A 25,077-nucleotide genomic window follows, 5' to 3' on the forward strand; every position below is an offset into this window, starting at 1 on the left:
GTGGTAACTAGTGACAACCAGAAAAGGCAGCGACGAAAAAAGGAACATGTGGAAGATAGGGTCAATGATGGTGGATAAATGAAGATAGTCCTCTCAAGACGTTTACCATTGAAAAATGATCAGTTCCGGTCTACTTAACGGGGTGGGTCTCCTATAGACACCAATGCAGCTGGGTCTGGTCCACTAATGTATAATAGAGCTCGCCAGCATGTAGTCATAAAACCCGGAAATTAGTTATCTCTCTTCGTTCAGCCATGGCAATGGGGAATAATAGGGTTTGGGGATTAACGCCGAAAATAAGATCTGAGGTTAATGTAGAGATCTAATACGTTTTTTTCAATGATTTATCAGTCAGTTAACATGACCTTCATGAATTATACGCTTTTTCTAATTACACAAATGCTTTAATATTCACCAAAAGTGATGTTAGCTGATGTAGGCTATTTCATAGAACAAAATGTATAAGAACTCAACTTTCCCATAAGCTTTGTCTAACGAACCATTGCGGAGTTAGAGCCTACAAAAAGACGCCATTGCTATCGCTCTTTTTAATAGGAATTGGAGACTGTGTCCAAGATGCCCGACCGTTGTTTTCAAGGTAATCTTTTTATTTTGTATTTTTTATTAACAACAAATCAATACAGAAAGTACATGAGGGAACACAAGTATATATAGATTATATACAATGGACAATTGAGCTAGGGGGTACAATATCACAAGGACCTTAAGGGACATACATACACTTATAATTCTAACAGCTTTTTTGTTAGTAGAGTATTTAATTGTCTTAAAATACAGTTCAATTTATTTTTGTAGGGTAAGAAAATTTGTTTTTTTGTTTGTAAATTTACATTTGTGAATATGAAATTTGGCCAAAAGAATAATGAAATTAATTACATAAAAATGTTTCAGCTTATTCCTATCGTAGGTAAAGAATCCAAGCAGTACATCTCTCCACAATAGTGTAAGACCTTCATAAAAGTGTTCAATTATAAATCTACTGATGTCTTGCCACAGTTTACTTACATGAATACAATGCCAAAAAAGATGCAATGCTGTTTCTGGGTGGTCATTACAAAAGGAGCAATTTGAGTTGATGTTTTCCTTAAACTTCTTCATATAGTGGTTGGCAGGATAATATTTATGAATAATTTTTAAGGAAACTTCCTTAATTTTGTTAACAAGTAGGTATGTGTGTGGCAACATCCAAACTTTTTTCCAACAGATATTATCAATAAATCCATTCCAATAAGGCATGACATAAGGTGTAGATAGATACAACATCTTGCTGAAACACGGTTCGTATCGCTCTGTTGTTGAATGGACCAAAAGAGAAACAAATCTTTCCTACTGATGAGTCAACAGGGTCAATAGAAGGTAGGCTCTGAGGGTCAGGTCTTGACACGTTCCTGAATAATAGAGCAACACCTGAGGGAATGGCATCTAAAACAATTGCAAAATCTTGAGGTGTTACAGGGACCTTGTAAAGTGATCGATGCTTGACTGCCGTTTGACCCCGTTTTTTTGGACGTCATGAAAAATGCGTCTTATATTGGTTGTGATCTGGTTTTTGGTTGAAATCTGATTAAACTGCTGACCAGTTATCTAAATGCTACTCAATTAATAGACACCAATTTATATAAACATGTGGATACTCATTGTGGGCACTAGAACCATTACAATTATTACAATTGGGTAATGTTCTTTTTCGGCAGGGTTTGTATGCATGGTTCAGCTTAGCACATTTGGCAAACAGCTGGCCAGGGCCAGCGTTATGGGCGGGCCTTAGGGGGCCTGGCCCGCCCTACCATACCTCCTTGCCCATCCAAATAAAATATAAAAATATTGATCATTTATTTGACCGAGACGCACACCGACAGAAAGACGCATCAATATCAGATAAAACATCCGATCGAGCGAAACAGCCCGCTTGGAGTTTGCTCAAATCAAATGTTATTTGTCACATGCGCCGAATATAACAGGTAAGTAAATGCTTACTTACAAGCACCTAACCAACAATGGGGTTTAAATATGAATAAGAATAAGAAATAAAGTATCAAGTAGTTAAAGAGCAGCAGTGAAATAACAAAAGTGAAAATCCACTTCCTCGTTGGAGCCCTATTCACCATCAGCAGCAAGCAACACTCATTCAAAAGAATGCATTGAATCAAAGATATTTACAACTAAGCCAAGATGGTTCATCTGTGTCGTTTACAGTGGGAGCAAATTAAACATAGTGGGCAGAACAAGCAAGGAGGTGGTTAAATCACGAGCTAGCGAGATCCTATTGGCTCATTGTAGCTTGTATTTGCATATTTCCGTTAGGGAACGTCTCCTCTGTGAAGTCTGTGTGTGCACAAACTCAATTCGACCTTGCACTCCTTTTAATTAAACAACTTTTTTTTTTAAACTTTGGCAAAGTGTCAAGTCTATAAGGCTTAGTGCAGTGTGTTTGTAACAGATTCTAGTTTTGGGAACAGATTTTTTTTTTGAGATCAGATGTTTAAATGCTGACAAAATCTCCCACTACCTACGACTGGACTGGACTTCCTGTCACTACCATATTTGGTGATAAGAAAACGTTATTCTTCTGCAGTGGGCTTTAATGGCAGTGGGCATCCAATATGGTGCATTATCGTCCCCAACTGGACAATAGTATAAATCCGTTACACTTTGTTATACAAAATGGAAGAAAACAAATGTATAGAAAAAATATATACACCCTTCAGGCTAACCCTACAGTCATTAAAAAAAACACTACCCCATCCCACTACTTTGACCCTATCTGCTCCTCCACCACGCCAAAGGCCTGGGTGGATGGGACACCATCTCTCAACACACTCTGTAACTCTTCTGAAGTCAAATCTCGTACACCCAAGTATAGGTTGGCCTATCCCTCTGTGCTGGCACAGATCTACTACTCACAGGGATCCTCTCAGGATCTCACCCTTGAGCCATCCCCCTCTACTTTCTTGACTGCCTCAGCATAAAACACCTTCTTCACTTCTGAACATGGCCCCTTCAACCTGCCTCTCTCCTACCAGACACTTCCGATCCCTAGCAACATGGTTACCCCTACAGATGACACAACTTTTCCCACAGAAACTGCAATCCTCTGTCCAATGCCCTCCTGCACACTTCCCACATTTTGGAATCTCCCTCCTACACACAATCGTGGCACCTAAAACACCGCAGTGGGAATTTGGCACAAAAGCTCCAACAGCATAACTTATATATCCTAACATGACTTTGTTAGGTAAAGAATCAAAACTCAAAAGGACAGACTGACACCTCTGTTTCACCACGCTCCCAACGAGTTTGTGTCGCACCAAATGATGGGCATTACAAATACCAGGAACCTTCAACTTCAGTTGCTCCACCTTCCCACTTTACACTACCCCAGAAATCACTCCTTTCAATGACCTTTAGTCAAGTTGCGTGGCACAGAGCGCACCATCTCCCTTTGACACACCGTCTCCCAAATTCAGATTCAACCGCTGCTTTCCTCATTCTCTTCTACCTCTTCTTCCTCTTTTTCCTCCTCCGAAATCAACCTTTCCGTGTCCCTGTTCCAATATTCCTCTTCTGCGGGCTTTGCTAGCAGTGGCATACCGATGTAACTCCATCTTCAGCTCTGTGCTGAGAAAACGTTCTGAACAGATGCATCAGCTTTATAGCCCCGGTGACGTGTCTGGGTTTCCCCTTTGGTCTTTGATTGAATCTCTTCATTGGGGTTTTGCAGCGGACTACGTCCAAAAAGTTGTATTGCCGCCACCTACTGTGCAGCATAAAAAATATATATATATATAAAATGTGAAAAAAAAAAAAAAAACTCATTAACTACCCCAAAATCATTCATCAAAATGCTCCCTCCTTCATCTGTTAAAATTAATTATCCAGGAGGCTGGGAGGGCATCACATTTTCCGTCGCCAATAACCCTTCCAAATCTGAATTCCTGAAGCCCGAGATATTTTTCCTCCGCACCCACAAAGATTTTGCTTCGTCTTCCTTTTTATTTGACCCGCGCAGTTTATCATAGTTGCAATGAACGCCACAAATCCACTTTCTTCACATGCAGCATATCCGGTGCTCTTGATTGACGGATATTCACTGTGGGCTCTGGTACATCCACTACCATATCTTCAACACTAGTGTCACTAGCTCCCTCAATTCTTTTGATTGCCTACACATAGCAAATCTGATGGACCACCCTAACTTTTGTCACCTCAACCTCCTACTTTCTTTAGCCTGTTGGATGCTTCCCAGTCGAAACAGTTTGCGCATATATTATGCCAACATTTTTTGAAGTTATTGTTCAAATTTTTGTCTTCCCTGCCACACAATTTTTTTTCTTGACACAAGTCGAAGCTCGGTTGCCAAAGTCTACACCCCTTCGGTCGGTGATTGGTCAACAGTACTACTCCTTGTAGGAATGAACTATGGAAGGGGATTCTTCAGTGAAGTGTTTGTTGTCATTCAACAAGAGACTACTAGTTTTCATGCAGATTTTTTCACTTGAGAAAAACTGCTCCAAACATCTTTGTTAGATTGAAAAATTCCTTGACTAAGACCTCCTCGGCAAAAACATACATTTATTACAGATTTCTTGATTTATCTTAGACAAATTCGGACTATTTTGAGGAAGTGTTATGGCTATGTTGTTGCTACAGTAGCTCAAACAACAGTAATGTTGCTGAGTTTTTTCTCGTTTTTCAAGTGAAGGTCTTTAGGAAGTATTCGAGCACAGATATTCGCTTCACTTAGCCAAGTTCTGCTAGAAGTAAACCAACCCTATGTATGAGAATGCCTTTACAGGGCATTCCATGAACTCTGGGTCATGGTCCCCACCACAATTGCATTATGGCCGTGAGGGTCAGGCCCCCCAGATAGCATATAAACACGTCATAAGCCATGATAAAACATTTTTTTGGGGGAAATTTGCTTTAAAACTGCAAAATGTTCACAATGTGTAAAATAGAACTAGATTAACTATAAAACTGGGGGGGGGGGGGGGGGGGGGGGGGGCTTGCTCAGACCCGCAAAACTGTGCCCATGCCACTGCGACGGGCACTAACCACACCTGTGATTCTTGTCGCAAGGATATCCAACGACACCCCAGAGGTGACTCCTTTAACAGGTGCTCTACTCCGGAGTTCGAAGCACTACACAACTCTTGTGATGCCCACACACTGGTTGAATCAACATTGTTTCCTTGTCATTTCAATGAAATGATGTTGAACCAATGTGGAATAGATGTTGAATTGATGTCTGTGCCCAGTGGTCACTGCCTTCTTCCTCTGTTCCTCAGACACACTATTAATCAGGACAAGCCCACTCGTGGTCACACTGACTGATGCCACTTTTACCAGCACAAGATTCACCTTCTTCGAAACCCCCAAACTGATCTCCCAGATAAACATTGTTATCCAAAAATCGCATCCAAACAAGAAACAAAAACTTGTCTGACACACATTCATCATCCCCTTCAGTTTTCAACACTTTCTTCTTTTCATTCCATTCTTCAACACTACTGTTTTCCATTCATCTTCTCCAACTCCACTCGACTCGCTTCTCGTTTCAATATCGACATCCAATTTCGCCATGATTCCCCGAAAGTGCATTGAATCCAAATGACACAGACTTATTAGCTAAGTGCACTGCAACCCATCAGCCATCATCTTATTTCCCAGGTTTGTCCATTACAATAAACAAACAAAACGGTCATTCTACAAATAAATGTGTTTACACAAGACTGTCAATTGAAATAAGTAGCTAATGTTCAATACAATATATTACTATTAGCAGAGAAACCATTGTCCATGTATAAATATTATGGGAAAATATGCCTTTTATATAGCTGCACTAGTTATGAACTACATGCCATGCTATCAGTAAGAAAAGTAGGCCTATGCCTTGGGTCTCTCAACTATGGTGAGCAAAGAAACAAACGAACAGACAGACACAGCAGCGCTGCCTGCATAGTCAAACTCCCTTGAACGCGCCACATAACTACACTCGCCACGCCTCATTTTTACTCTGACGGAAATGACATAGTCGTCGAGGTCACTGATCCAAGGTGGACTGGAACTTGACATTCATTTACTATTTCGTTACGATAACAGCATATATATTTTAATGATTTTCAACACCATTTTGATAACATCTCTGGGCAGTTTGTTTGCGAGGAGATGTCTGGTGAAGTTCTAAACGCACAGGTAAGAATCTGAGAGTACGGTGCACGAGGAGTTTAGTTTTTGGGACTGCCTTCATTGAACATTGATTGGTGGAAAATTACATATTACGCGCTGCTATTGGCTAAACAAGTGAAGGGGTATTTGTTATTGGCTCCTCGAGGAGGAAACCTTCAAGAAATAATCTAGCATGCGATTAGGTAATGCCGAAAGATATCAGAGTTATAAAAACATGTATTCCTCTGAAGTGGTTAGTTGTCGTTCAATTAATCACTCCAGATATATATCGCACATTGACTTGTTTCTGTGTAGCTAGCTAGTTAATAGCCTAATAAAAGACGCCGCCCATGGGCGTCCTGGGTGGTTATAATGCAGCGCCCGAAAAATAACTGTCGAAATGTTTTTTGGGGGGGGATACTTGTTTACGAAAATCTAGTTATTTAAAGAATCCGTAATCCTATAATTGTATAATGTGTGGATATCTGTATAGAAACAGTTTGAACCGCATTTTTCTCCAAAACGGCACCTATAACTATGATGTGGTAGAATACGCGTTTTTCGCTCCGTCTAGCACAGCAGCTAATTTGGAGAAGGATGCTATTCTGGACGTTCCTGTATGTGGGCATTACCGCATCTGCAGGACCCCCCCCCCCCCCCCCCCCCCCCCCCCCCCCCCCCCCCCCCCCCCCCCCCCCTTGTATTGATAGTGAGTGTGTTACTACAAATATTTGTACTACTCCCCTCACAGACCATAGGGCCATTAACATTGATATCAAAATATTTACCCCTGATACTAACCTTGATAGAGCATCCTACTGGAAGCTAAATAGCTCATTATTAAATAATGATATAGTTAAGTTTGAGGTTAAAGATCTGCTCTCACACTTTGGGGAAAGGGCTTGTGAAGAAAAATCTTATTGCAAGAACTGGGAGCTCTTTAAATTTGAGGTGTCCAAATACCTTAGAAAATATGGTAGTAATCTTGCAAAGACCAGAAGAGCTGAGGAGGAAAAGGTGATCATTAAGATAACTTCCCTTTCTCAGAGGTCCCCAGCCGGCCTCTCGGGGGAGGAGAAGATGGAACTAATTGAGTTATAAAATAAACGGGATAATATATATATATATAGATTAAAAGCAGAAGGAGCCTTTATTAGATCTATGAAAAAAATGGATTGAGGAGGGAGAACAGAATTCATCCTATTTCTTTAGACTTGAGAAATGTCACTCTAAATGTAACACTATCCATAAGTTAAACATTGATGGTGTAATTACAGATGACCAAAAATTCATCGCTAAATACTGTAGCAATTTTTACAGAAAATTGTATAGCTCTACGTACTGTCAGGAATCCACAGATGTTTTTTTAACTCACTGAATAATGTTCACTCTATCAGTGATATAGAATCTAAACAGTGTGATGAACCCATCAAAGTTGAAGAGATTATAGAGTCTATCAAACATCTAAAGAACAATAAATCACCAGGTGTTGATGGAATTACATCAAAATTTTACAAATTATTTTCTGAACAAGTAGCTCCCTTCCTATTTGAAGTCTTTTTAGAGAGTATTAAAAACAATGTTCTCCCTCCTACAATGAGTCAGGGGTTAATAACACTGATACCTAAGCCTAAAAAATAAGTACTGCTTATCGATAACTGGCGTCTATTTTGTCTTCGTAAAAATGACTATAAGATATTAGCCTTACTACTTGCATAAAGAATTAAAGAAGTATTGGATGCAATCATTGATGAAACACAGTCTGGCTTCATGAGGAACAGACATATTTATAACAATATCAGACTAGTATTAGACATACTTGACTACTCAGACCTGATAACTGAGGATAGCTTCATATTATTTTTAGATTTTTATAAAGCATTTGACACAGTAGAGCATCAGTTCCTCTTCCACTCACTTGAGAGACTTGGCTTTGGGGATTTTTTCTGTAAGGCTATTAAGACTCTCTATACAAATGGTAACAGCTCTATCAAATTGAAATATGGCACCTCACCTAGATTTGCGTTAAAGAGAGGAATTAGGCAAAGTTGTCCTATCTCTCCGTACCTGTTTTTATTAATCACCCAACTTCTTACAAATTCTTTAAATAATAGTCCTGTACAAGGTATTTCCATAGCTGGTAAAGAAATGGTTATAAGCCAGCTGGCTGACGATACTACACTTTTTCTGAAAGACGCTAACCAAATTCCCCTGTCGATCAATGTGATACAATCCTTTTCCAAAGCGTCTGGTCTATATCTTAACATTAATAAAAGTGAACTCATGGTTGTCAAAGATTGTGTGACACCTTCATATTATGGTATTCCAGTAAAAGAAGAACTTACATATTTATGCATAATCATTGAAAAGGATCAGAAGTCTAGAGGCTTACTAAATTTGAACCCTCTTATTAAAAAAACCCAGAAGAAGCTAAATCAATGGCTACAGAGGGACTTATCTTTAAAAGGTAGAGTCCTAATAACCAAGACTGAAGGTATCTCTAGACTAAAATATGGCGCTCTATCTTTATATCTTGACAGGAGATAGACCAGATGCTTTTCAACTTTCTGTGGAGAAACCGTACCCATTACATTAGGAAAACTGAAAACTAATGAACACTTATGAGAATGGTGGGCTGAATTTTCTGGACTTTACTACCTTAAATAATACTTTTAAGATCAATTGGATAAAACAATTCCTAAGAAGACCCACTTCTATCTGGAATTTTATTCCTCATCATGTCTTCTCTACTTTTGGTGGCCTTAAGCTGTTAACTTCATGTTGTTTTGCAATTATAATATTGACAAAGTTCCAGTGAAACTTTCTGCTTTTCATCGGCAGGTTTTCTTGTCATGGTCCTTAATTTATAAACATAATTTTTCTCCACACAGATATTATATATGGAATAATCGGATATATTGTATAAAAATACTTCTTTGTTTTTAGAATATTGGTTCCGAAATAATATCCTGTTGGTGAGCCAACTGGTAAATGCAGAGGGTCTTTTACTCAGTTATAAGGAATTCTTATCACTTTTACGTCCCTCTAACACCTCAAGATTTTGCAATTGTTTTAGATGCCATTCCCTCAGGTGTTGCTCTATTATTCAGGAACGTGTCAAGACCTGACCCTCAGAGCCTACCTTCTATTGACCCTGTTGACTCATCAGTAGGAAAGATTTGTTTCTCTTTTGGTCCATTCAACAACAGAGCGATACGAACCGTGTTTCAGCAAGATGTTGTATCTAGCTACACCTTATGTCATGCCTTATTGGAATGGATTTATTGATAATATCTGTTGGAAAAAAGTTTGGATGTTGCCACACACATACCTACTTGTTAACAAAATTAAGGAAGTTTCCTTTAAAATTATTCATAAATATTATCCTGCCAACCACTATATGAAGAAGTTTAAGGAAAACATCAACTCAAATTGCTCCTTTTGTAATGACCACCCAGAAACAGTGTTGCATCTTTTTTGGCATTGTATTCATGTAAGTAAACTGTGGCAAGACATCAGTAGATTTATAATTGAACAATTTTATGAAGGTTTAACACTATTGTGGAGAGGTGTACTGCTTGGATTCTTTACCTACGATAGGAATAAGCTGAAACATTTTTATGTAATTAATTTCATTTTTCTTTTGGCCAAATTTCATATTCACAAATGTAAATTTACAAAAAAAAAAAAAAAAATCTTACCCGACAAAAAGAAATTGAAATGTATTTTAAGACAATTAAATACTCTACTAACAAAAAAGCTGTTAGAATTACAAGTGTATGTATGTCCCTTAAGGTCCTTGTGTAATGTGATATTGTACCCCCTAGCTCAATTGTCCATTGTATATTATCCATATATACTTGTGTTCCCTTATATACTTCCTGTATTGATTTGTTGTTAATAAAAGGAAAAAAGGGAAGGAAAAAAAAGTGTCACAAATGAGTTATGTAGTACCTGTAGAAGGCCACAGGGAGGAGCAAGATGGCTATAGACCCATACTGGTTTTTGCCTTAAAAACCCTAAACCTACGTACAGTGGGGCAAAAAAGTATTTAGTCAGCCACCAATTGTGCAAGTTCTCCCACTTAAAAAGATGAGAGAGGCCTGTAATTTTCATCATAGGTACACTTCAACTATGACAGACAAAATGAGAAAAAAAATCCAGAAAATCACATTGTAGGATTTTTAATGAATTTATTTGCAAATTATGGTGGAAAATAAGTATTTGGTCACCTACAAACAAGCAAGATTTCTGGCTCTCACAGATCTGTAACTTCTTCTTTAAGAGGCTCCTCTGTCCTCCACTCGTTACCTGTATTAATGGCACCTGTTTGAACTTGTTATCAGTATAAAAGACACCTGTCCACAACCTCAAACAGTCACACTCCAAACTCCACTATGGCCAAGACCAAAGAGCTGTCAAAGGACATCAGAAACAAAATTGTAGACCTGCACCAGGCTGGGAAGACTGAATCTGCAATAGGTAAGCAGCTTGGTTTGAAGAAATCAACTGTGGGAGCAATTATTAGGAAATGTAAGACATACAAGACCACTGATAATCTCTCTCGATCTGGGGCTCCACGCAAGATCTCACCCCGTGGGATCAAAATGATCACAAGAACGGTGAGCAAAAATCCCAGAACCACACGGGGGTACCTAGTGAATGACCTGCAGAGAGCTGGGACCAAAGTAACAAAGCCTACCATCAGTAACACACTATGCCGCCAGGGACTCAAATCCTGCAGTGCCAGACGTGTCCCCCTGCTTAAGCCAGTACATGTCCAGGCCTGAAGTTTGCTAGAGAGCATTTGGATGATCCAGAAGAAGATTGGGAGAATGTCATATGGTCAGATGAAACCAAAATATAACTTTTTGTTAAACTCAACTCGTCGTGTTTGGAGGACAAAGAATGCTGACTTGCATCCAAAGAACACCATACCTACTGTGAAGCATGGGGGTGGAAACATCAGGCTTTGGGGCTGTTTTTCTGCAAAGGGACCAGGACGACTGATCCGTGTAAAGGAAAGAATGAATGGGGCCATGTATCGTGAGATTTTGAGTGAAAACCTCCTTCCATCAGCAAGGGCATTGAAGATGAAACGTGGCTGGGTCTTTCAGCATGACAATGATCCCAAACACACCACCCGGGCAACGAAGGAGTGGCTTCGTAAGAAGCATTTCAAGGTCCTGGAGTGGCCTAGCCAGTCTCCAGATCTCAACCCCATAGAAAATCTTTGGAGGGAGTTGAAAGTCCGTGTTGCCCAGCAACAGCCCCAAAACATCACTGCTCTAGAGGAGATCTGCATGGAGGAATGGGCCAAAATACCAGCAACAGTGTGTGAAAACCTTGTGAAGACTTACAGAAAACGTTTGACCTCTGTCATTGCCAACAAAGGGTATATAACAAAGTATTGAGGTAAACTTTTGTTATTGACCAAATACTTATTTTCCACCATAATTTGCAAATAAATTCATAAAAAATCCTACAATGTGATTTTCTGGATTTTTTTTCTTCTCATTTTGTCTGTCATAGTTGAAGTGTACCTATGATGAAAATTACAGGCCTCTCTCATCTTTTTAAGTGGGAGAACTTGCACAATTGGTGGCTGACTAAATACTTTTTTGCCCCACTGTATGTGGACACCTGCTCGTCGAACATCTCATTCCAAAATCATCATATGGAGTTGGTTTCCCTTTGCTGCTATAACAGCCTCCACTTTTCTAGGAAGGCTTTTTACTAGCAGAATATTGCCGCGGGGACTTGTTTCCATTCAGCCACAAGAGCATTAGTGAGGTCAGGCACTGATGTTGGGCGAAGTCAAGTTCTTCCACTCCGATCTCGATAAAACATCTTTGTATGGACCTCGCTTTGTGTACGGGGGCATTATCATGCTGAAACAGGAAAGGGCCTTCCCTAAACTGTTGCCACAAAGTTGGAACCACAGAATTGTCTAGAATGTCATTGTATGCTGTAGCGTTAAGATTTCCCTTCACTGGAACTAAGGGGCCTAGCCTGGACCATGGAAAAACAACCCCAGACCCTAATTCTTACTCCACCAAACTTTACAGTTGGCTCTAAGCATTCGGGTAGGTAGCGTTTTCCTGGCATCCACCAAACCCAGATTTGTCCGTCAGACAGCCAGATGGTGAAGCGTGATTCATCACTCCAGAAAACGCGTTCCCACTGCTCCAGAGTTCAATGGCGGCGAGCTTTACACCTCTCCAGCCGACGCTTGGCATTGCGCATGCTGGTCTTAGGCTTGTGTGCGGCTGTTCGGCCATGGAAACCCATTGAAGCTCCCGACTAAGTTCTTGTGCTGATGTTGCTTCTAGAGGCCGTTTAGAAATCTGTAGTGAGTGTTGCAATCGAGGACAGACCATTTCTCTACGATTCAGCCCTCGGTGGTCCCGTTCTACGATTCAGCCCTCGGTGGTCCTGTTTTGTGAGCTTGTGTGGCCTACCACTTCGCAGCTGAGCTGTTGTTGTTCCTAGATGTTTCCACTTCACATTAATAGCACTTACAGTTGACCGGGGAAGCTCTAGCAGGGCAGAAATTTGATGAACTGACTAGTTCTTATCACGGTGCCACGATAAAAGTCACTGAGCTCTTCAGTAAGGCCATTTTACTATTAATGTTTGTCTAGTGAGATTGCATGGCTTGGTGCTCGATTTTATACACCTGTCAGCAACGAATTTGGCTGAAATAAACGAATCCACTAATTTGAAGGGGTGTCCACATACTTTTGTATATATACTGTGTCTTGTCAGTATTTCCATCTTTGGCTTTCCCAAACTTTGGTCCCACCCTGTTCACGCTTCCTCGCCCATAGATACTCACGGCGTGGCATGGCCTAACGTGACCACGTACCCGAATGGGTTACAGCCATAGGGTACTCCTGTTATTCCCATGTTAAATTGCCGACATTGTGCATAACCCGTCAACAGCTGCATACATTTTTTATTTTTTTTAATCATTCTATAAACATTTTGGATATGCATGATTGGTCAATTTTAACATACTTCCATGTCGTCTTAATCAACAATCTATATAATTCCCTTCATTGAACAGAAGGGGACTCCGTTGTTTCATTTCCCCCAACGAGCAAGGTGGATTTCCGGTGTGAAACAACAGACCCCCATTAATTTCCAAATAAGGGAAGCGTAGTGGGCATGGGACCGTTGGGCGATGCAAGGGAGTGTGAACAGTGTGTGACCAAAGTTGTGGAAAGCTGATTACCTGTTGACACCTAGCCTACTTGCTAGCACCAACATAAGGTTGAAGCTAGTGTAGCCACAGATGGAACAATGAGCCAGATGTTTCACCGGATGTATAATTATCCAGTTGGCATTTCCACTCGCCACCAAATATGGTGATAAGAGGAAGCCTAGTGGCCGGCATTGGGAGAAGATGGAACGAGATGAATTTTAGCAAACATTCTGCAAATGTTCTGATCAATGAAACATTTGATCTCAATATGGTTTTCTTGTTCCCAAAACTACACTGAAAAAAGATAAACACAACATGTAAAGTGTTGGTCCGATGAAAAAATCCGACATTTTCTTATTTCTCTCAGATTTTGTGCACAAATTTGTTTATATCCCTGTTAGTGAGCATTTCTCCTTTACCCAGATAATCCATCCACCTGACGGGTGTGGCATATCAAGAAGCTGATTAAACAGCATGATCATTACACAAGTGCACCTTGTGCTGGGGACAATAAAAGATCACTTTAAAATGTGCAGTTTTGTCACAACACAATGCCACAGATGTCTCAAGTTTCGAGGGAGTGTGCCATTGGCATGCTGACTGCGGGAATGTCCACCAGAGGTGTTGCCAGAGAATTTTACTTTTGTTTCTCTACCATAAGCTGCCTCCAATGTCGTTTTAGAGAATTTGGCAATATGTCCAACCGGCCTCACAACCACAGACCACGTGTACCCATGCCAGCCCAGGACCTCCACATCCGATTTCTTCACCTGCGGGATTGTCGTGGGGGGTATTTCTGTCTGTAATAAAGCCATTTTGTGGGGGAAAATCTCTGATTTGCTGCTACTGGCTCCACAGTGGGTGAGCCTGGCTGGCAAGTGGGTGGGCCTATGCTCTCCCTGCACACCTGCCCAGTCATGTGAAATCCATAGATTAGGGCATAATTTATTTATTTGACAGATTTCCTTATATGAACTGTAAATCAGTGTATTTTTGTTCAGTTACGCACAGAGTGGAGTACGTTTTGTAGACTTTACCCTTTTGCCTAAATCAGGGCCTAAAATTAACAGCCGACACCCGTCAAATGCGGGTAGATTTTGACATTGGCGGGTAAGATTATCTAATTCACCAGCCACATTGGCGGAGGTTCACAGTCAAGGCTCTACAGTGCAGCATTTCATACAACTAGTGCGAGTTGTGATTTATAGCTAAATAAATGCTGCAATATCTGTTTTCAAAGTATTTCTGCCGTTTTGTTTCATATCTTGTAATGCACAAAGAAATCTGAATCTTAAGTTATCCCACCTCACGCAGCAACACTGCCTGTCTGGGGGGCTGTGAGCACTGCGAGTGAAGTGCTAAAATATATGTTTTTAGAAGCAATGCGCACAGGCATAAAAGTTGGTCTAATTTACTCAAGTCTACTAAAGTGTGCCTTTCTCCTTATGTATCTTGGATATTTACATTGTTTTGTTCACAAGCTAGCAGAAAGAGACATCGTCAGCCTCTACTAGTGAGATTCTCACAGGCACACGTGATGACTCGAGTCATATATTTGTATAACTAATGCAAGATAGACCACATCCTGTCTTTTCAAATGGAAGCAAATTAATCATAGTGGGCAGAACAAGCAAGGAGGTGAGAGCCTATTAGCGCGCTCTAGCATCTATTTGCATATTTCACTTATGGAACGCCTACTCTGTGAAGTGCAATAACTCAATTCGCCCTTGCACTCCTTCTAAACAACCCATTTGTTTTTTACTTTGGCAAAGGGTAAAGTTTACAAAAGGTAGTCCACTCTGTTAGTAACATATTCTAGTTTTGGAAACAGAACTGTATTGACATCAAATGCTTAATCGATGAGAAAATTTGCAGGACGTCGACCAAATCCATTTCTCGCCACTGGGCTTCCTCTCACCACCATATTTGGTAGTGAGTGGAAACCAACTGGATGCGTCACATTTATATATGAAATATTCTAATTGTTCTATCTATGCACAGTGGCCCTGTTACCAATTAAAAGGGGCTGCTGAACATTTTAGTCTCTGAAGACTCAGGTCACAGAATATTAAATCAAGCAATATACCATATTTACTTCTTAATAGTACAGCATTTGTTGTTTTAGAAGCATAATTAACAATGCTCATCCATTTTTTTGGTGTAATTATGGCGGGGGGGAAATATTTTGTCTGGTAAAAAATCTGAGTGCCTGGTAGATTTAAAAAAAATCTAAATAATAAATCTAACTGCCACATTGGCTGGAATACAAAACAGTTGTTTTATACCCTGACGTTGTTTGGAGTGTAAGGGCGAATTTAGTTATTACACACACGCACTTCAGAGCAGGCATTCCCTAACAGAAATATGCAAATAATGCTAGAGCGTGCCAATAGGATTTCGCTAGCTCGTACTTGGCTCTGCCCACCTCCTTGCTTGTTCTGCCCACTTTGATTCATTTGCTCCCATTGGAAACGACAGGCTGTGGTCTATATTGGTTTAGTTATACAAATCTTTGGCGTGGCAATCTGAATTAACGAGTTCAAAGTGTCTTGGCCGTGAGTATCTGCAATTCATCAGGGCCCGGTTTCCCAAAAGCATTTTAAGGCTAAGTTTAATTTATAGAACCTTCTAAGGAGCATTGTTAAATCGACAAGCTGTTTCCCAAAACCATCGTTACTAAAGTTGCTATTTATTTACTGATTGCCTCAGACTACTCGTAGAACAGCGTCGTTAGATGTTTTTTTTGAAATTCCGCATCACTTTATACACAGAAGATCTCTGCTCAACATAGGATCAAGCTGTTTGTTTGTCTCTCTGTGACCGTGGATAATTCGGAAACAAATTTGACTAAAATACAAAATTGTCAATGTCTTTGCAATTGAACAAGCAAAGGATAAAAATATATTTCAAATGCAAACTGAGATGGCTGCGTTAAAAAACGAAATCCAGTCGGCCTATAGGCTACATACAGCGCCATCGGAAAGTATTCAGACCCCTTTTCTTCTACTATATTTTGTTACGTTACAGCCTTATTCTAATATAGATTTTTTTAAATCCTCATCAATATACACAGATTGCCCAACAATAACAAAGTGAAAACAGGTTTTTAGAAATGTTTGCACATTTTTTGAAAATTAACAGATACCTTATTTACATAAGTATTCAGATATTTTGCCATGAGACTCGAAATTGAGCTCAGGTGCATCCTGTTTCCATTGATCATCCTTGAGATGTTTCTACAACTTGATTGGTCCACCTGTGGTAAGTTCAATTGATTGGACATGATTTGGAAAGGCACACACCTGTCTACAGTGCATTCGGAAAGTATTCAGACCGCTTTACTTTTTCAGATTTTTGTCTCCGATGGGTCTATACCCATGCCCCCTGTCCAGTGGCTATGCAAAGTGGCCATCACAGGGGTTCGGGGTCCGGCAGGGAAGCTTAATCCTTCTTTACGCAATCCATGCATTAGGCTAAATTCACAAGATAAGCATAGGCCTATAAGGCTACTTCATAGGAAGTGTACATAAAATGCCATTATGTGCAGATTTGTAAGTTAACCTTCCGTTTCGACATATAGCCTAGGCCTAGCTGTTAGACTCTACAAACGAAAAAAGATCAACTAGAAAATTGGAAAAACTATATCAATCTCAATTTTGCAGGGTTGAACATTTTAAATTTTATGAGTGGATCAGACATTTTTTTTAAACATTTAAAATAATATTCTGTTATTCAATTTGAATGATTGTATTATTATTGGATTGATAAGTGTTACATGCACAGAACATTCACTGGCAATGAGAAGAAAAAGTGCGAAAAGAATAGCCTAAACTCTTAATTTGTTCCTAAATAATGCAGTGTGAAGGCTATGTGTAGGCTTAGCGCGCACACGCACGCACCCAACAACTGACACAATGAATCTGCATTCTTAATTTATCAGCATATGCCAGGAGACCGAGGGTGGAGGCTAGAGTCTAAGACACTACAGGGCAAAGACACTCATAGCTGTGCTCTTCACATATTCCTCACAGACACATCATTGTAGAGCCTGAGGAAGAGCTCTCGTCTTCTTTCACCCTTACCAGGAAGATCTCCCTTTTTAAGTCGCCCGAAAGAATGGAGGAAGGACCTTATAAGTGTGTTAGAGTGAGTGATTTAAGGTTTAACCTGGTACTTGCCTAATAAGCTGGAGTTATTAGGAAGATGGCTTATAAGGAAGTTGATGTATTTTTATTATTTTCTAAACAGGATGGAAACGGAACAGTGAATCGGGTCATTAGGATGGGGACCAGGAAGAGCCAGGTAAATTCATTCATTCATTTAGTTGTAAGTGTATATCATTATAATAATAATTTTTATTCACACCTGCACTGTTGGCGCTCAGAGCTGAAGAATTTCACTGTACACAGCAACTACATCTGTGCATGTGACTAAATAAAAATTTAATCATTAATTGATTCACAAGCTTGTTCAGATGCTCTACTGTAGGATATTTGATCACTTCATGTCATTAATATTACCGTTCACTAATTCTGGTCACCAAATGTTGACTTAAAATCATTCAGTCATCATAGTAAAATGTCCTCTCAAAAAGCCTCTTTATTAACCTCCATATTAGTCAGGATTTTTCAGTTGAGAGGTTAGGAAGGGAGGTCAACTTGAAAAGGGTGGGTCTGTGTGTACTCATCTGATAAGAGCTCATCCCTGATCTGTCACCATTGTGATAGTCACACAAGTGTCTGTGGCCATGTGTCACAGATACTGCATAGGCTATTTAACTGATGACAATGCATACATTTGTGGTTAACCTGATGTTTATTCTTATCCCAATTAGCTGTTGCACATGCAGCATTTACTCTTCCTTGGGTCCACATAAAACATAAAATACATGGAAGGGTAAAGAACAGTTATAGACAAGAACGGCATTAGATATTATTACATTAAAACTAAAAGTAATATATTGTCAAGGCACCAAGAGACAATTATTTAAAAACTATTTACACACTATTCATACATACATATTCACATACCTACAGTTAAAGTCAGAAGTTTACATACACCTTAGCCAAATACATTTAAACTCAGTTTTTCACAATTCCTGACATTTATCCTAGTAAAAATTCCCTGTTTTAGGTCAGTTAGGATCACCACTTTATTTTAAGAATGTGAAATGTCAGAATAATATTAGAGAGAATGATTTATTTAATCTTTTATTTATTTCATCACATCCCCTGTGGGTCAGAAGTTTACATACACTTTTCTATGGGATTGAGGTCAGGGCTTTGTGATGGCCACTCCAATACCTTGACTTTCTTGTCCTTAAGCCATTTTGCCACAACTTTGAAGTATGCTTGGGGTCATAGTCCATTTGGAAGACCCTTTTGCGACCAAGCTTTAACTTCCTGACTGATGTCTTGAGATGTTGCTTCAATATATCCACATAATTTAACTCCCTCATGATGCCATCTATTTTGTGAAGTTCACCAGTCCCTCCTGCAGCAAAGCACCCCCACAACATGATGCTGCCACCCCCGTGCTTCACGGTTGGGATGGTGTTCTTCGGCTTGCAAGCATCCCCCTTTTTCCTCCAAACATAACAATGGTCATTATGGCCAAACAGTTGTATTTTTGTTTCATTAGACCAGAGGACGTTTCTCCAAAAAGTACAATCTTTGTCCCCATGTGCAGTTGCAAAATGTAGTCTGGCTTTTTTATGGCGGTTTTGTAGCAGTGGCTTCTTCCTTGCTGAGCGGCCTTTCAGGTTATGTCGATATAGGACTCGTTTTACTTTGGATATAGGTACTTTTGTACCTGTTTCCTCCAGCATCTTCACAATGTCCTTTGCTGTTGTTCTGGGATTGATTTGCACTTCTCACCAAAGTACGTTCATCTCTAGGAGACAGAACGCGTCTCCTTCCAGAGCGGTATGACGGCTCCGTGGTCCCATGGTATTTATACTCGCGTACTATTGTTTGTACAGATGAACATTGTACCTTCAGGGGTTTGGAAATTGCTCCCAAGGATGAACCAGACTTGTGGAGGTCTACAATTTTTTTCTGAGGTCTTGGCTGATTTCTTTTGATTTTCCCATGATGTCAAGCAAAGATGCACTGAGTTTGAAGGTAGGCCTTGAAATACATCCACAGGTACACCTCCAATAGGCTAATTGACGTCATTTGAGTCAGTCAGAAGCTTCTAAAGCCATGACATAATTTTCTGGAATTTTCTAAGCTGTTTAAAGGCACAGTCAACTTAGTGTATGTAAACGTCAGACCCACTTGAATTGTGATACAGTGAATTATAAGTTAAATAATCTGTCTGTAAACAATTGTTGGAAAAATTACTTGTCATGCACAAAGTAGATGTCCTAATCGACTTGCCAAAACTATAGTTTGTTAACAAGAAATTTGTGGAGTGGTTGAAAAACGAGTTTTAATGACTAACCTAAGTGTATGTAAACTTCTGACTTCAACTGTATATACAGTACAGTTAAATTAGATCTTTAGAAAGAGGAGAGGTGTGCAATTTTTTACTAAACTTGCTTTTTGCCTGAGTAACCTCTGGTGGCAGAACATTCCATGATGACATTGCTCTACATAACTGATTGACGCATTAAATCAGTTTTTTTGTTGTTTGGGTACCGTGAAGAAACCCATAGTGGCGTGTCTAGTGGGATATGTATATCTGAAGTGTATGCAAATAGATTATACAAGTGCTTTTGGAATTTTCAATACACAAATGTTTTTAAAAAGACTAGAAGAGAAATAGTCAATCTTTCTTCAACCAGGAAAGACTATCATGTATGTTGTTGATGTTAGTTCTGTGTGTGCAGTTAAGGGCAAGTTGTGCTGCTCTGTTATGAGCCAGCTGCAGCTTTACTAGGTCATTCTTTGCTGCAGCTGACCATAATACTGGACAGTAATCAAGATCGGACAAGACCAGCGCCTGAACTACTTGTACAGTCGAGTTTAGTCAAAAACACAAACTTTTTGTAACAGACATACCTCACCCCTTCTTTAATGCAACTTAGTCAATATGACTTACTCGACCATGATAACTGACCATCCAATGTTACTCCTAGGAGTCCAGCTTCCTCAACTTGCTCAATGGTCACACTCGTTATGCACAGCGCCACTGACCCATTTACTGTGTTGGTGTTGCTCATAAAATGTATCATCACTTCAGAATTAGCAGAGAGCCTACTCTGGAAATGTGACATGTTTAAAGAGTATATTGTTCCAAATAATGTCTAAAAGGCTAAATAAAAAAAGTTTACTTTTTGAGATATTCATATTAATATTTTTTATGTTCAATGAATGTGAACATTTTTATTTCAGAATCTAGATATACTCCATATGTTAGAGCACACTATAAGGAGGATAATGACACCAAGATATTGTCTGTCTCATGTACGATTCACATATCATAACATCTTACCATGTTACAGGTCTAAAAAAGGACCTGAAATGGCCACTTTCATCATGATTAAAAAATTATATGTTTGTCAAGCATCCTTCCTCTCAATTGAGTTTATATGTGAAAATTGCCAGAACAATCTGAGATACCAAAAATATTTTCTGCCTACTCCGGTGTGTACTGTACTGATTCAGATGACTGATGATTGGCTAAAGGAAATGTATAATAAGATGCTAGTTGGAGCTGTTTTGTTAGATTTCAGTGCAGCCTTTAATGGTATTGATCCGCATTTGTTATTGAATCAACATCACCTGCCATCACATGGTTGGAGAGTTACAGGTAGCTGCCTAAATAATGCAAACGTTTGAGTAAATGAGGGATACAAAGTATATTGAATGCAGGTGCTTCCACACAGGCGTGGTTCCTGAGTTTATTAAGCAATTAACATCGCATCACGCTTAAGGTCATGTATAAAAATGTTGGGCGGGCCATTATTTTCGCTACCATGGCTATGCCCTCATAGGATGACATAGCCCCCATCCACAGGACACGAGTGGTCACTGAATGGTCAGTAGTTAACTTGTTATTTAGAAAAATAGCATTTATTAAGAATAGACAGCAAACTAATTGGATGGCTGTTAGAGACAGCAAATGGTGCTTTACAATTTTATGTAGTGGAATTACTTTAGCTTCCTTCCACGCCTGTGGGGACACACTTCCTTTTAGGCTTTGGTTAAAGACATGACAAATAGGGGTGGCAATACAGTCTGCTACCATTCTCAATAGTGTCCCATCTAGGTTGTCTATACCAATAAATGGTGGCTTATCATTATTGATGGATAACAATAGTTCCTCAACCTCTCCCACACTAACTTGACCAAATGCAAAACCCGCTATTCTTTCTCTCATTATTAGATCTTTTATACAAAAATACAATGGTTCACTGTTCAATGTTGTAATTTCACAAAAAAAAAATATTCTTCACTTTAATGTCCATGTCGTAGCCTTTATCAAGGAAAGTTAAGTGCCCACATTTGCTCTGAGCAATGACGATCAATCAGTTTCACCTGGCACATCATTCCTTACATATCTACATAATGTATGTAATAATATAAAAGAATGTCTTTTTTATATTTCAGTTGGCTCGCATCCAGACTGATTATGTGGCAGAGAAACTGAAGACACTTTATCCAGATGTCCATCTGGAAATAGGTGACAAAAGTAGAGATGTGTAATACAAGAACACTCATACAGCCATACACACTCTCTCTCCCTCCCACTCTCTCTTTCTCTCACTTTTCCTCTCGCTCTCTCTTTCCCTCCCTGACTCTCTCTCGCTCTCTCTATTTCTTTCCTCTGTTTGTCAGCCTTTCAGTTTCTGAACAAATAGTAGATTGTGTTTGGGAGAAGATGGTGTAAAGCATACAACTGTACTGACACACAGTTTACTGTCTTTCGGCTTTGTTGCTCTGACTGTCTGTTAAAGAGAATCTGCTGAAATGGAACTGATGACCTCACTACCACTGTCATTCATAGTCATGATTGTAAAACACTACTTTTTCATTCATTCCAGTTGCCATGTCCACAATTGGTGACAAAATCTTGGACACTGCGTTATCAAAGGTTAGTTCAGAAAAAATAATGCTTGAAATGTATTTGTAGGTTTGAGATCATTGTCAAGCCATTGTAGGATGCTATTTTTATTAACTTTATCAGTGCTGGTGGTATGGCAACGTGGCTGATATGCCTGTATTTAGCGTCTCAAAATGTGTCTTGGTTGTTTCAGATAGGTGAGAAAAGTCTTTTCACAAAGGAGCTCGAGAATGCTCTGGAGAGGAATGAGTAAGTATGGACAATGTTAATGAAAGTATTGATTTGAGTGACACTCTCCTGGTGACAAGTAGCAAGTCTGATAAATAGCTCTGAACTTTATCAAATTTCATTGCGTAAGAACACGTACAGGTAACTGCCCAAAATAAAGGAAACGAGGAATACAAAGAATATTGAAAGCAGGTGCTTCCATACATGTGTGGTTCCTGAGTTAATTAAGCAATTAACATTGCATCATGCTTAAGGTCATGTATAAAAATGGTGGGCAGGCTGTTATTTTGGCTACCATGGCTATGCCCCCAAAGGATGACAAAGCCCCCATCCCATCATGCTTAGAGTCATGTATAAAAATGCTCAGTTGCCCATTATTTTGACTACCATGGCTAGACCACCAGATCTCAACCAACTTGAACACTTATGGAAGATTCTGGAGCGGCGCCTGAGACAGCGTTTTCTACCACCATCAACAAAACACCAAATTATGTAATTTCACGTTGAAGAATTGTGTTGCATCCCTCCAATAGAGTTCAAGACACTTGTAGAACCTATGCCAAGGTGCATTGAAGCTGTTCTGGCGGCTGGTGGTGGCCCAACATCCTATTAAGACACTATGTTGGTGTTTCCTTTCTTTTGTCCGTAACTTGTAGATGAGTGCGTTAGAGGTTGGAAAATAAAGAGCAGTTCTTTATTATAGTAATATCTATATTGTGAAACGGGGGTTTATTTTGGTGTTTTGAAATGACAAGGCTGTGGAGTTAATGCAAAAAACTTGGAGTGTACAACTATTCTGTAACCAGCATTTCTCTTTCTAACAGGGTAGACCTAGTAGTGCACTCTCTTAAAGACCTCCCGACAACTCTGCCCAATGGCTTCACTATAGGAGCAGTGCTTCAGTGAGTACAAACCCTACTTACTACATCATCAGCACTGTCCATTGTCATCCACACTCTTCTTATAGTTGGACTAAGCAGTGACAGTGTTGTGGGATGGATAGTACCAACAACAACAACCGGAAGATGCTGTCTTCCAATAAATGTCCATTCACACAAATCCATTTTGAACTGATCGATGGAAATTAGTTGTAGTTTTCACATTCATTGAGACTGGGCCTATGTCTTTTTTGCAAAAATAAGTTTCCCTTTTGAATACTAAGATTCTCTGTGTGTATGTTTTCTCTTCCTTTCCAATGTTTCTCAAAAGGCGTGAAAGCCCACATGATGCAGTGGTGCTACATCCAAAGAACAGTGGACTGACCCTGGACACTTTGCCAGATGGCAGGTAGGTGTGCCACTATGCCAGGGAGAATAGTGAATGAAAGAGACCAATTCTCTGTGTTCTGGGGTAAACTTGACACATCACACAGCCTATAATGTCTTCGTCAACCTTTAAGACTAGGACATGGCATATCCTATGATATTCAGTTGGAGTAATTGCAAAAAAAGCAAAACTTAGTAAAGAAAATAATAATTTGCGACCATGTCCTTTTGAATTACTGACTGTTACAATGCAATGGTCAATGTGTATATCTATATTTGATCCTTTTGAGAAAACTTCAATGGATGATTTTCAGACCAAACTCCACGTCTGTGTCTGTTCTCACAGTGTGATTGGTACTAGCTCTCTGCGTCGGGCTGCTCAGCTGAAGAAGAGGTTTCCTCATCTGGAGTTTAAAGACATTGTATCGTTTTCTAATGCAGAACTGCAATGATTTACTGTCTGTCCATTTGTGTGTCTTATTGCTGTCAGTATTCATGCATGTAGCTATTGTAGGGGAGACTGGAGGCAATTATAACCGTTTTTGTCCTACTCTATTGCTCACAGAAGACTTGAACTAGGCCAGTCATTCAAGTTTCTTATATATCTGTCACCTAATCATTCATACCTGTCGGATCACAATATTGTTTTTATTCCGAAAAGTCATGCAGGGGCAATTGTAACAGTAGCTGGGGTCAAATGTAACACCTACAAAATCAACCAAATGAATGTATTAAATGAAAAAAGTAATGTTTATGAATAATCATATCAGAGACGTATGATTTTGCAAGAAATATGACTATTTCTATGTACGTAACCAATAATTACATGGCCATTTGGTTCCTCTCAAAACACCTGAATAGTCGATGGTACCGAGATTATGTCCGTTTACAACTTATTTGGCACTTTACAGGACCCCAAAGCTATTTACAGTTATTATATGTATAATTCATACAATCTTAAAGTTAAATTCACCTGTTTTCATCATTTGGCTGCTTGGCTCAGGGTCATTTTAACACTGTGTTACGAATGCCCCCAAACCCAGCAGCCATGTCACAACCTCGTGCCTAGCAAGAGACAGCAAATTAAATCAAGTTTTATTGGTCACATACACATATTTCGCAGATGTTATTGCGGTGTAGTGAAACGCTTGTGAACATTTTTATGTAAGAAATAACACA

General features: G+C 39.5%; 1 protein-coding gene across 4 annotated transcripts in view; it reads left to right on the plus strand.

Moving 5' to 3' along the window:
* hmbsa (hydroxymethylbilane synthase a) overlaps positions 1-25,077 on the plus strand; it is a 30,143-nt gene that overhangs the window by 1,370 nt on the left and 3,696 nt on the right. The window contains exons 1-9 of one of the 4 annotated variants that reach the window (XM_039005985.1): positions 6,049-6,216; positions 17,428-17,542; positions 17,645-17,698; positions 21,952-22,024; positions 22,386-22,435; positions 22,599-22,654; positions 23,458-23,535; positions 23,843-23,920; positions 24,245-24,320. In XM_039005985.1, coding sequence (XP_038861913.1) covers positions 17,513-17,542; positions 17,645-17,698; positions 21,952-22,024; positions 22,386-22,435; positions 22,599-22,654; positions 23,458-23,535; positions 23,843-23,920; positions 24,245-24,320 — 495 coding nt within the window. In that variant the 5' untranslated portion in view covers positions 6,049-6,216; positions 17,428-17,512. Of the gene's footprint in view, positions 1-555; positions 599-6,048; positions 6,217-17,427; positions 17,543-17,644; positions 17,699-21,951; positions 22,025-22,385; positions 22,436-22,598; positions 22,655-23,457; positions 23,536-23,842; positions 23,921-24,244; positions 24,321-25,077 lie in introns of those variants that run through there. The other 3 variants (XM_039005984.1, XM_039005983.1, XM_039005986.1) reach the window with 3 other exon arrangements.

This window comes from Salvelinus namaycush, chromosome 12 (genome assembly GCF_016432855.1).
Source record: "Salvelinus namaycush isolate Seneca chromosome 12, SaNama_1.0, whole genome shotgun sequence".
Classification (NCBI taxonomy): domain Eukaryota; kingdom Metazoa; phylum Chordata; class Actinopteri; order Salmoniformes; family Salmonidae; genus Salvelinus; species Salvelinus namaycush.